This window comes from Pelophylax lessonae, assembly GCF_965119305.1.
Source record: "Pelophylax lessonae genome assembly, chromosome: 3".
Classification (NCBI taxonomy): Eukaryota; Metazoa; Chordata; class Amphibia; order Anura; family Ranidae; genus Pelophylax; species Pelophylax lessonae.
Window position 1 is genome coordinate 647,753,486 of NC_138770.1, and position 12,927 is coordinate 647,766,412.

Here is a 12,927-nt window from a genome sequence, read left to right on the forward strand (position 1 = left end):
GGCCCTTTCCATCAGTCGTGAGAGCACTTTCCTCCAAGCCCGGGGCCCTTCTCACTGACCCCGGAGCCCTTTACTCCTGTTGAGGGGGTCCTTTATTTTTTAACAGACATTTTTTTCTTCTAGTACTTTCATAAGACGATGAATCTGGCATTTAGGGCCATTTACACTTGTGCATTGTGGTAATGTGAGCTAAAACGCTTTCGTTACCACAATGTATGACAATGCATCTACACTAAATGTGGTTTGTAGTGGTGTTATTTATTGTGATAACTGTATACAGTTCAGGCGCTTGCCAACCGAAAAACCCCTTACGGAAAAATAATTGGTTAAACCAGTGGTCACTTTAATTGATTAAAACACTCACAGTGCCGCCAGTCCCCAGCATGGGATGTAGATACAAAATGTTATAAACAGAACACGAACAGCTCACAGTGGTGGTATATATGAGGGATAACCTATAAACAGCCAGCAAGGGGTAAATAGAAGTAGTTTATTCACAATTGAAGATTAAAAGATTCAATAACAAAGTACAGGTGGTTACCACATGGTCCTGAATACCAGTGAAGACGTTGATAAGGTCCCGTGTGAGTACACCAAATAGACCATAGCCACTCTCTCTATTGGGATGATGGGTCCCTTGGATGGATTGACGATCATCTGTGAGGCAAGAAGTGGATCCAGATAGGACGCTGCCGGCGCGTGTCAGGACTTGACAAAGCACATGCGCGCGAAACATGTAGTCATGGCAACAAGGCAAGCTTGAGTTACATAGTAGGTGAGGTTGAATAAAGACAATAGTACATCCAGTTCAACCTGTGTAGGTGTGTGTGGCCGCAATCATCTCACATACCCTTGAATGTTCTGATCCTTGAGATGTCTTTTGAAAGCCACCATACTTCCCGCAGAAACCACCTCTTGTGGTAGAGAATTCCACAACCTTGTAGCCCTAACAGTAAAGAACCCCCCACGTTGCCTGAGGTTAAAACGCTTCTCCTCTAATCGCATTGTATGCCCTCGAGTCCTCATGCAATCCCAGAGTTCCACTCTGGTTCCTGCTCTGGGCTTGGTTGCCCAGTGACCGTGTGATGTCTACTAGGGATGATCGAACGGTTCGGGTTGACCATCGGTTCGGCCCGAACATTGGGTGTTCGAGGTTCGGCCGAATTTAGAACTTTTTGCCCAAAAAGTTCGGAATTCGGCAACCAGAACCGACCAAAATGCAATGCTTCAGGAAATGGGCTTTAAAAGCCCGTGATTGGACCAGAACCATTAGCAAAAGCCAATTGAGGGGGCAGGAGAATGCTAGGAATGTGATTGGAGTGACTAGGGGGTCCCTAGACCAATCATTAGTGAATACGCCCCCCCAGTATATAAGATCGCCCCCGCCATATTCCTAGCATTGTTATACTGGACATGGAAGAGAGTGGAAGCAGTTCTGTTAATTTTACTTTAAAAGTGTCATTTAGCTATTTATTAGTGTGAGGAAAGGGATATCTAGTGTAGTTAGAGTGCTCCTTTACACTTAAGTTAGCTTCAAAAATTTAGTTTCTGTAGGGAAAGTGTTAAGTGTAAGGGGACCGTAGTGTAGTGTAGGGTTAACTGGCAGTGACTGCTATGGCAGGGTGACAAAACCCTTCCATAGCAGGGTGACCGCTATAGAGAAATGATCATTTCTCTGAGTTGCTTCGGAACTGGAATATGGCTTCTCACCAGCCAAGCATTTTTTATGCTGCAGGGGCTGCCACTGCTAGTGCTTTTTTGAGGACATGTTTGGTGTCAGACATGACATCTGAACATGTGTATAGGGGGTATATATACACATATATGTCTGTATATATACCCCTAGACATATATAGGTGTGATAGTAGCAGAAATATATGCTTGCGCTAATGAAATCTTTTAGAGTAATATATTTCTGCTACTATCACACCTATATATGGCTAGGTGTCTATATACATATAATTATGTGTGTATATATACCACTATACACAAGTTCAGATGTTTTGCCTGCCTCAAAAGAACCCCAAAAAATGCCAAAAAAAACGCTAGCGTCAAAACAAAAATGCCCAGGTGTGTTTTTGCTGGCATTTTTTGGGAGTTTTTGGAGGCAGGCAAAACATCAGAACTTGTGCACAGTACCACTATACACAAGTTCAGATGTTTTTCCTGACTGCAAAGAACCCAAAAAAATGCCTTCTATTAAACCGGCAAGGTGTTACAGCAGCGAAGCCATATTCCTGTGCTGAAAGTTTTCTAATACAAACAATCTTTTTTTTTATGGTTCTGGACATGCTACAGAGCTGAAACTTCACATGTACACTTTTTAGACCCCCCAGATCTGAAAGTTTTCCAATCAAAAAATCTTTTTTTTTTTTCAATAATTGGCTTTTTTATCAAAAATGACAATTTTTAAGAACTTTTTTGTGTGAGTTTGTGTCTGGGGGGTCTAAAAGGTGTACCTGTGAAGTTTCAGCTCTGTAGCATGTCCAGAACCAGACAAAAAAAAAAAAAGGATTGTTTGTATTAGAACACTTTCAGCTCAGGGGGTTAGCTTCTCTCCTCGGTTTTCACACCTTGCCGGTTTCAAAGCAGGCATTTTTTTGGGTTCTTTGCAGTCAGGAAAAACATCTGAACTTGTGTATAGTGATACTGTGCACAAGTTCTGATGTTTTGCCTGCCTCCAAAAACTCCCAAAAAATGCCAGCAAAAACACACCTGGGCATTTTTGTTTTGACGCTAGCGTTTTTTTGGGCATTTTTTGGGGTTCTTTTGAGGCAGGCAAAACATCTGAACTTGTGTATAGTGGTATATATACACACATAATTATATGTATATAGACACCTAGCCATATATAGGTGTGATAGTAGCAGAAATATATTACTCTAAATGATTTCATTAGCGCAAGCATATATTTCTGCTACTATCACACCTATATATGTCTAGGTGTGTATATAAATATATGTATGTGTGTATATATACACCACTATACACAAGTTCAGATGTTTTGCCTGCCTCAAAAGAACCCCAAAAAATGCCAAAAAAAACGCTAGCGTCAAAAAAAAAATGCCCAGGTGTGTTTTTGCTGGCTTTTTTTGGGGGTTTTTGGAGGCAGGCAAAACATCAGAACTTGTGCACAGTACCACTATACACAAGTTCAGATGTTTTTCCTGACTGCAAAGAACCCAAAAAAATGCCTGCTATTAAACCGGCAAGGTGTTACAGCAGCGAAGCCAACCTCCTGTGCTGAAAGTTTTCTAATACAAACGATCTTTTTTTTTATGGTTCTGGACATTCTACAGAGCTGAAACTTCACATGTACACCTTTTAGACCCCCCAGATACTAAATCCAAAGTAAAAATCAAAAAATCTCTCTTTTTTTTTTTTCAATAATTGGCTTTTTTATCAAAAATGACAATTTTTAAGAACTTTTTTTGTGTGATTAATAGTTAATGGGGCATGACCCAGAACCCTAGGCACTTTTTAGGGGCATTTATTGGGTTTTAGGGCTTAAAAATTGTGTTTTTTGATTACCGAAGTTCGGGTCCCATTGATTTCAATGGGGTTCTGAAATCCGGGCCGAACTTTCGGGAAGTTCGGATGTTCTGGCCGAACCGAACTTTTCAAAAGTTTGATCATCCCTAATGTCTACCCCGGAAGTTGTGCTGCTTGTGTGTTACGGCTGGCACACGTGCTGGCAGCATCCTATCTGGATCCACTCCTCGCCCCACAGAGGATCTTCAATCCCTCCAAGGATAGAGAGAGTGGTTATTGGTCTATTTTGGTGTACTCACACGGGACCTTATCAACGTCTTCACTGGTATTCAGGACCATGTGGTAACCACTTGTACTTTGTTATTTAAACTTTTAATCTTCAATTGTGAATAAACTACTTCTATTTTACCCTTTGCTGGCTGTGTAGGGGTTATCCCCCATATATCCCACTACTGTGCGCTGTCCGTGTTCTGTTTATAATTATTTATTGTGAATTAGACCCTATTGAACTGTACAGTAGAGCCCGGTGTACTGCAGGGCACCATAACACATACCATGCACTGTGGTGCGCTGCATTTTTTAAAATGGGTCATGTATGTTTTTCATCCATTGTAGTGCATTGGCAGTTCATTCATTTAGGGATTCAAACAATTTATTGTCATTATACAATCACAGATCATACAATGAAAGTCTGATGCATCTCTATAAAGAATAGGCTGTCTTGAATGGAGCACATGTTAAAGCAGAACTAAACTCTATCTGAGCACCACAAACTGAAAACAGTTTTTCATTCATTTTTATATTTAAAGCAAACTCTCCCATCCATTCATGTCTCCATGCTTTATTTGGTTGAGAAATCACTCCGCCCCCCCCAGCATTTTCAGCTTCAGCCATCTTAAGTAAAGGCAGATGATTAATGCATCATTTGCTTCCTGGAATCCATCTGCCCTGAGCTCATGTATGCAGGCAGGGGGGTGTACTTAGCTGAGAGAGCCCCTCCTCCAGATGAAAAATGAAATGCCCATGAAGACTTCTGCAATGTATGACATCACTTTGGCCTAGGCCAAAATCCAGAAAGCATCTTTAAAACAGTTGAGTTAAAACAAGAAAATATAATAAAACTTCCTATCTATTTACTAATGCTAGCAGCATGAGGATTAAAAATAATAAATGTTGATTGACAGAGTTTAGTTCTGCTTTAACGCGCCAGAATGTGTGTTAACATACATTATATTGTCAAAAGTATTGGGACACCTGCCTTAACACGCATATGAACTTTAATGGCATCCCAGTCTTAATTAAGTTCAATATTGAGTTGGCCCACCCTTTGCAGCTATAACAGCTTCAACTCTTCTGGAAAGGCTGTCCACAAGGTTTAGGAGTGTGTCTATAGGAATGTTTGACCATTCTTCCAGAAGCACATTTGTGAGGTCAAACACAAATGTTGGATGAGAAGATCTGGCTCGCAGTCCCTGCTCTAATTCATCCTAATGGTGTTCTATCGGGTTGAAGTCAGGACTCTGTACAGGCCAGTCAAGTTCCCCCACCCCAAACTCGCTCATCCATGTCTTTATGGACCTTGCGTTGTGCACTGGTCCAAATCATGTGGACGAGAGGGAATTATGGTGTGGGGTTGTTTTTCCAGGGGCTGGGCTTGGCCCCTTAGTTCCAGTGTAGGGAACTCTTAAGGCATCAGCATACCAAGACATTTTGGACAATTTTATGCTCCCAACTTTGTGGGAACAGTTTGGGGATGGCCCCTTCTTGTTCTAACATGACTGCACACCGGTGCACAAAGCAAGGTCCATAAAGACATGGATGAGCGAGTTTGGGGTGGAGGAACTTGACTGGCCTGCACAGAGTTCTGACCTCAACCCGAAAGAACACCTTTGGCCTTCTCATTCAACATCTGTGTCTGACCTCACAAATGCACTTCTGGATGAATGGTCAAACATTCCCATAGACACACTCCTAAACCTTGTGGACAGCCTTCCCAGAAGAGTTGAACCTGTTATAGCTGCAAAGGGTGGGCCAACTCAATATTGAACCCTACAGACTAAAACTGGAATTCCATTAAAGTTCATGTGCGTGTAAAGACAGGCGTCCCAATACTTTTGACAGTATGGTGTATGTGCATTGACACAACTCAATGAAATGATTAAAGCAGAACTAAACCCATCGATTTAACGGTTTAAAAAAACAGTTACATTCCTGACATGTGCAGGAATGTAACTGTCACGTTTCCTTGTGCTGTCATTGTCAACCAAACTGTCAAACCATCACATAACTGGTGTTATAACTGATCACATGTGCAGCATCATGGCAGCTGAAGATCAAACAGAGGCTAAGATGGCAGCTTGGCTAAAAAAAGATAAGAGGGATTAGTTCCACTTTAAGCGTGAATGGGCCCTAGCTGTCCAATATTTTTTTCTTTTTTTTTTTTTTGGTCACAGCATTTTCCATTCATCAGCCATCTTGTGTCTTTCAAAAATTTCATAGAAAAAATACAGCAAATAAAACATCAGTTTTGTAACAGAGCTTCATATATACATCAACTGGATTTACATATTTACAAGTCCTCTATGAGGAATATATTGTGCAGCTTTAAATGTGACAAATAAAGTCAATGTTTTAACTGCCTATACATGCTGGTTTTTCATTTACGTTCAAGTACTGGCAATCAAAAGTCGTAAGATGAAGGTCAGCCCGGGAAGCCTTCTTTGGTCCAGTGTATAGGCTGTCTGTTTTACAGTTTGAAGTGTAAGCAGTAAAGTTGTTGACCCTGTAGAGTTCTGCCTGAGCCTTGCAACATCCAAACTTGCTCATAAGTAGAAAAAAATCCCTTCGAAAAGCCTTGGTGAAAATAGCATACAAAAAAGGGTTTGCACAGGAGTTCACTGGATAAAACAAAACTAGCAAAATTTTTGAATTGGTCACAGTAATGAGGGGAACTTTGAAGGCCGCGGAAATAGCAAAGAAGGATATGGGTGCCATGCACGTAAAGTCAGTGAAGATGAGTACTGCCATTTTTTTGGCTATTTTTGTGTCTTTATTTGTTGGCGTTAGCTCTGGATTTTGCACAGCAATGTAGATTTTGATGTAACAGGCACAAATGATGATAAAGGCCAAGACATTAAGCACCAAAATTAGTATTATATACGCTTGAGAAAGGGGTGTCTCTATATCCATCGGTAAGCAGATGCTGACCTTGATGTAATTGCTGACCCCAACGAGTGGTAAAAGGGCAATCAGCAAAGAAAAAATCCAACCTCCCAGCATAATCAGGATGGCGTGGCGCAGCCGCAACTTTCGGTCCAGTTGCATTGCATAGGTGATGGTGTGCCATCTCTCCAGGGTGATCACAGTCAACGTATAGACTGACAGCTCACTGGAGAACACCGTGAAGAATCCCGCCGTACTGCATCCGCTTCCTGTTTGCCAGTCAATGGCGTGGTTATAATACTGACTTTTGGTCTTGGAGTCCACTGCTGCGATCAGAAGTAAATAAATCCCCATGCAGAAGTCTGCAAAGGACAGGTTGCACATGAGGAACCGGGGAACCGTAAGTTTATAATGGCTTGTCAGAAGGACTAACAGAACCACAGCATTGCCCGCGATGGCAAGTATACTAATGAACCAGATCAATACTCGAAGAAAGTCATATCCCATGATGTCTTCACAAGGGTTAAATGCGTCTGGCTCTGGAGTGCATCTCAGTGTTCTTGGATGACATAGATATTCATAGTCTGGGACTGGGTCAATGCTGCAATAAAAGGTACACTCTATAAAGTTTTTAGATTAAATAATGAATTATATCATCAACAATCTATAATTTTAGCATTGCAAATTCTTACAACATAATTTAAAATTCACCGTATATATTTTTGTTTTATTCTTCTATAACATATAATTCATTTTTAATTTAATTTTATATAATATATTTTTATATTCTGCTCAATGGTCTTATTTGTTAAAGTGACCTTGTCAAAAAATAAAACAGGACTATCTGCAAAAAAGGCACTAAATATGTTCACTCCTCGAGGATCAACAATTCTGAAAGATCTGATTTTTCAGTAGAATTCCCCCCGCTTACTTTGTTGCCAGTCCTCCACTGTTAAGTTATTAGCTTGCCCAGTGGATCCAGCACTCTGCTTAGAACAGCTTCTCTTCTGCCCCCTCCACTTAGTTCCGCGCTACCATCTTCTTCGGGAAGCTGCTGGCTCTTCTGGGTTCAGCCAGGAGCTCTCCAATGACCTATTGATAGGCCCTGTCCCCTCCTCCTTTCTCAATGAAAAACTAAGCCTCCTGGGATATGTGACGTATCTTAGGAGGCAGAGCGGGCAAAGTGCACGTCATTTGCTTAGGCCAGGGGTCTCCAAACTTTCTGAAAAAAGAGGCAATTTACTGTCCTTGAGACTTTGAGGGAGTCAGACTCTGACCAATGAGAGTAGAAAATGCAGCAGCATCCATGGGAGTAAAAATGCCCCATCATTAGTGTCAGTGGGAAGAATAGTGCCCCATCATTGGTGTCAGTGGGAGGACTAGTGCCCCATCATTGGTGTCAGAGGGAGAAATAGTGCCCTGTCATTGGTGTCAGTGGGAGGAATAGTGCCCCATCATTGGTGTCAGTGGGAGAAATAGTGCCCCATCATTGGTGTCAGTGGGAGGAATAGTGCCCCATCATTGGTGTCAGTGGGAGGAATAGTGCCCCATCATTGGTGTCAGTGGGAGGAATAGTGCCCCATCATTGGTGTCAGTGGGAGGAATAGTGCCCCATCATTGGTGTCGGTGGGAGGAATAGTGCCCCATCATTGGTGTCAGTGGTAGGAATAGTGCCTCATCATTGGTGTTAGTGGGAGGAATAGTGCCCCATCATTGGTGTCATTGGGAGGAATAGTGCCCCGTCATTGGTGTCAGTGGGAGGAATAGTGCCCCATCATTGGTGTCAGTGGGAACAATAGTGCCCTGCCATTGAGGAATAGTGCCCAGTTGTTGGTGTCAGTGGGTGGAACAGTGCCCCAAGGGCCAAAGGGCCACATCTGGCCCCCGGGCTGCAGTTTGGGGACTTCTGGCCTAGGAGAATGACGTACATAGGGGGGTGGGGGCTATTTATGCAGCCGAGGGGTGGATGAGAGGCCAGTTGTAATAGATGGTGAAGATCTGCTCTAAGATATATTGGGTCTAATAAGCAAGACCGGTACTGCCCCTGCCCTTGTTGACTACTCCTTCAGGCTAGATTGCTTTTCTGGTGGTGTTGGCAGTGGGATGGGTAATTATTCAGTCCCTTCTTTTGCAAGTGTGCCTGTTTTTGGCTATAATAGCTTTTACTGTTCCTGTATGGTTTTCCGAAATACTTTGGACCCTAACTGACGCCAGAAGCTTGGCTGTGTGCAATTGTGCAATTGTCTGTAATGTCTCTATATGATGTAGTATTAACAGGACCCTTCAGTAGAAACGCATGAACTCCGTAATTTTGATAGGTGTCCACATACTTTTGGCTGTTTAGTGTAGTAATAAATTAGCATGGTATTATGTGTTCTGCTGCTGTAGGGCTCTTACACTGGTGGCAGCCCTTGCTGCCCCTCTGAAAATGGTCTATGGTGGATCACTTTCAAGAGGGAGGTTGACAGTTGACTGGGAGGCGATATGCTATGAGAGAGAGAAAGGTGGCGGCACATCCAGAAGAAATGTTCAAAAATGCTTTATTATAAATCCATAAAGAAAAAAGACATGACACACACGGTCCAAAGGTGCTCAGTAAACGCTTTTCACACTGTTGTGCTTACTCGTTACAGGCGATATGTTGACTGAAGAGCCTAAACATTGCACATGTTTGCAGGGCAGTTGCGGCGTGGCCCATTAACATGAATGGGTTGTGTTTGCCATAGGTACTGCCCGCTGAACGTGACTGGGTATCATTTTTGCCATGGCCGAAGCATGTGTACAACTTTTTCCAGATATTGTGTTAGATTAAGGTAGATAGTCAGTAAAACAAAGACCTATTTACTGTCTGAAGACAACTTTGACAGTGCTGAAATCCAAGAATCGATACAAAACCTGGTGTCTCAGTTCTAATGTTATAAAGAGGAAACCCTCCCCCAAAAAAATGAAAGAAAAAAAAAAAACCCTGTAAGGCAAAGGCATAATGAGCTAGTATCCATCCCATACTAGCTCATTATGAAATACTTACCTAAGAATGAAACCCGCTCAGCGACAGGATGGCTGACATGTTTGGCCATCCTGCTTCCTGGTTCGCGTCCTCCGGCCATCTGATTGGCTGGGGGCGCGATTACATCACTCCCGTGCATGCGTGCGGGAATCGCCGTTCACGGCACAGGGCTCTGAAGGAACGGCACGGGTGGCCGTTCCTTCAGAGCGCATGCGCCAATAACGTCATTGGCTGCATTAAAAGTTAATATCTCCTAAACGGTGCAAGTTTAGGAGACATTTACAGTACCTGTCGGTAAGCCTTATTAAAGGCTTACCGATAGGTACAAGTTCCAAGAGAGGGTTTACAACCGTTTTAAGGTCTCTGGAACCTTAGCTAGTACACGATCCATGAAGAAATGCCGGAACATCAATATGAATCAGCAAAGCGGTTATTTATTATTATAGGACAGTAAAATACAGCCAAAAAGAACACCAACGTGTTTCAGATGTTAAGGCCTTAAAGCGGTTGTAAACCACTCAATGTTTTTTTTTTTTCTTACCTACAAGGTAAAGGCATAATGTGTTAGTATGCATCGCATATTAGCACATTGTGTGAAACTTACCTCAAAACGCCCTCACTGGAGCCTGCTTCCATCTTCACCTGTCTTGCGGACTCCGGCTCTGTGGCTGGCCAGAGACGTGATGACGCGATGACGCCACTCCCGTGCATGTGCGCAGGAGCCACTGTTTACGGCACAGGGCTCCGAGGGAATGGCACTGGGGGCTGTTCCTTCAGAGCACATGCACCAGTGATGTCACTGGCTGCATGTACACTAAATATCACCTAAACAGTGAACGATTACAAGATATATATATATATATATATATATATATATATATATATACACACTACCTTATTATAGGCTTACTTATAGGTAAAATTTTGAGATGGAAGTTTACTTTCTCTTTAACCACTTTACTGCTGCTCACTAGAGCCCTACTGCGGCAAAGTGGCTCGATAACGTCTGGCGACGTAGACCTACGTCGCCAGACATTCCCCTCTCTCGGCGGCGCGCGCGCGCCACCGGAGGCTCGCTCCCGCTGTATTCAGTCACAGCGGGAGTCGGGCCAGGGGAGGAGCGGCGGTGATGACCGCCGCTCTTCCCCGATCGTCGGGGAATCGAGTTTGGAGATCCGCCCGCTTGTGTAAACAAAGCGGGCGGATCTCCTAAGTGACAGGCAGGGTCAGATTGCAGTGTTCAGCATAGCTGAACATGCGATCTGTCCCTGTGTAACTCAGTCCCCTCCCCCCACACACGTCAGTAAGCACCAGGCATACATTAACCCCTTGATCACCAATAAAAATTAACCCCTTCCCTGCCAGAGTTATTGTTACAGTAACAGTGCATATGTATATCACTGATTACTGTAGTAATGTCACTGGTACCCCCAAAAGTGTCAAAAATGTCAGGCAATGGTCCGATCTGTGCGCCGCAATGTCGCAGTCCCGCAAAAAAAAATCACAGATCGCCGCCATTACTCGTTAAAAAAAAAAACACCAAAAATGACAGAAATCTTTCCCTTAGTTAGTAAACGCAATAACTTTTGCGCAAACCAATCAAAATACGCTTATTGTGATTTTTTTTACCAAAAATATGTAGCAGAAAACAAATTGGCCTAAAATGATAAAAAATTTAGATTTTTACATTTTGGGGGGGGGGGGGGGATTTCATATAAAAAAGTTTGAAAAATATTGTTATTTTTTCAAAATTGTCGCTCTTTTTTTGTTTATAGCGCAAAAAGTAAAAATTGCACAGGTGATCAAATACCACCAAAAGAAAGCTCTGTTTGTGTGAAAAAAAGGACGTAAATTTTGCTTGGGTACAGCGTTGCATGACCGCGCAATTGTCAGTTAAAGTCGCACAGTGCCAAATCACAAAAAGTGGCCCAGACGTAAGACAGCAAAATCCTCCGGTGGTAAAGTGGTTAATCATGGCTGATGCCTGATCAGTCAAAACGCGTTGGAGTTCTTTTTTGCTGTATTTCGCTGTCCTATAATAAAGAAGAACTGCTTTGCTGATTATTATTGATGTACTGGCATTTATTTTTGGAATATTTTTTACTGCCTCCCTTTCATATGTGTGAATGAACCCTTTGTAAGCTTGCACTTAATAAAGTTGGTAACACGCTATTAGAATTTTTCCATGCAGACTGAATGAAAAAAAAATCACGTCTTCCTTCCTCCCTCCATGCTATACACGCTCAAATGGATGACCCAGCTGGTACAGCGCCTGAATGTGATTATATGCAGCCGCTTTTCAGCCAAAAGTTTTCCAATAAAAATAATTATACATTTCTACATACAACTAGACATTAAAAAAGACCTGAATCTAACTTGCTATCAGCTGGTTCAAAGTTTTAGCTGAACTACAAAGTATAACTAAAGGCAAAATGTATTTTTAGTTTTGGGTAGATTGGAGAAGGATTAGAACACCTGTCAGGTTTGTATTGCTGTCTATGCTCTATTTGTCTTGTTTTCAAAGTGAAAGCAAAAAAAACAAAATCCCAAATTTTGGGTTGTCCCTAGGACAGTAATAGAGAGGACATCTTCTATTGGGGACACTAGCTCTGGTGTCCCTGGTGATAATTTTCTCTCACTTCCTGTTTTGGCTACGAGACAGGAAGTGAATGAAAATCTCCCCATTGGGACACAGATGACAAGACAAAAAAAAAAAAAACAACCTGGCAGGGGTATACCCCTCAATTACTCTATCAAAAATAAAAAAGTTTTGCCTTTAGCTCCTCTTAAAAGAAAAGTGACACCACTTTTTAGCCTTGTAATGTACCATTCACAACTGTAGTCCAAAGACATAAAAGAAACCAACATCTGATTCAGTCTAAAAATGAGTGTTGGTATAGCTGCCCTTAAAAATTATGATGGCCTACTAATACCTACCTTGTGTCGTTTGCCAGCTTCCGAAGAGTCATATCACATTGGCTTGTCAGGTTTCCAAAATCGTATAGAGGGGAATTTAACCTTAGAAAAAAAAGGAACATTTTTAATCTTATTTAATCTGTGGTGACTATAAAAGGTATAGAAGGAAGGAACAAAACTGTACTCCTGTGGAGCACTTGTCTGTTAGTGAATAATCAAGTTCCAAGTTAATTTTTCCTAGAGAACACAGGAAGAAACCTCACTGATGGCCATAGGCCATAGAATAATTTTTCTATAAAGAGACACCATATGATTTCATATTGTCAATTTATCCTTAAAAAATTAAAATA

General features: G+C 42.1%; 1 protein-coding gene across 1 annotated transcript in view; it reads right to left on the reverse strand.

Annotated features, from left to right (window-relative positions):
- Positions 1-5,931: 5,931 nt before the first annotated feature.
- Positions 5,932-12,927, reverse strand: part of LHCGR (luteinizing hormone/choriogonadotropin receptor) — a 274,724-nt gene continuing 267,728 nt past the window's right edge. Inside the window, exons 10-11 of the mRNA XM_082252351.1 lie at positions 12,599-12,679; positions 5,932-7,255 (exon numbers count right to left, since the gene is read on the reverse strand). Coding sequence (XP_082108477.1) covers positions 6,124-7,255; positions 12,599-12,679 — 1,213 coding nt within the window. The 3' untranslated portion in view covers positions 5,932-6,123. The remainder of the gene's footprint in view (positions 7,256-12,598; positions 12,680-12,927) is intronic.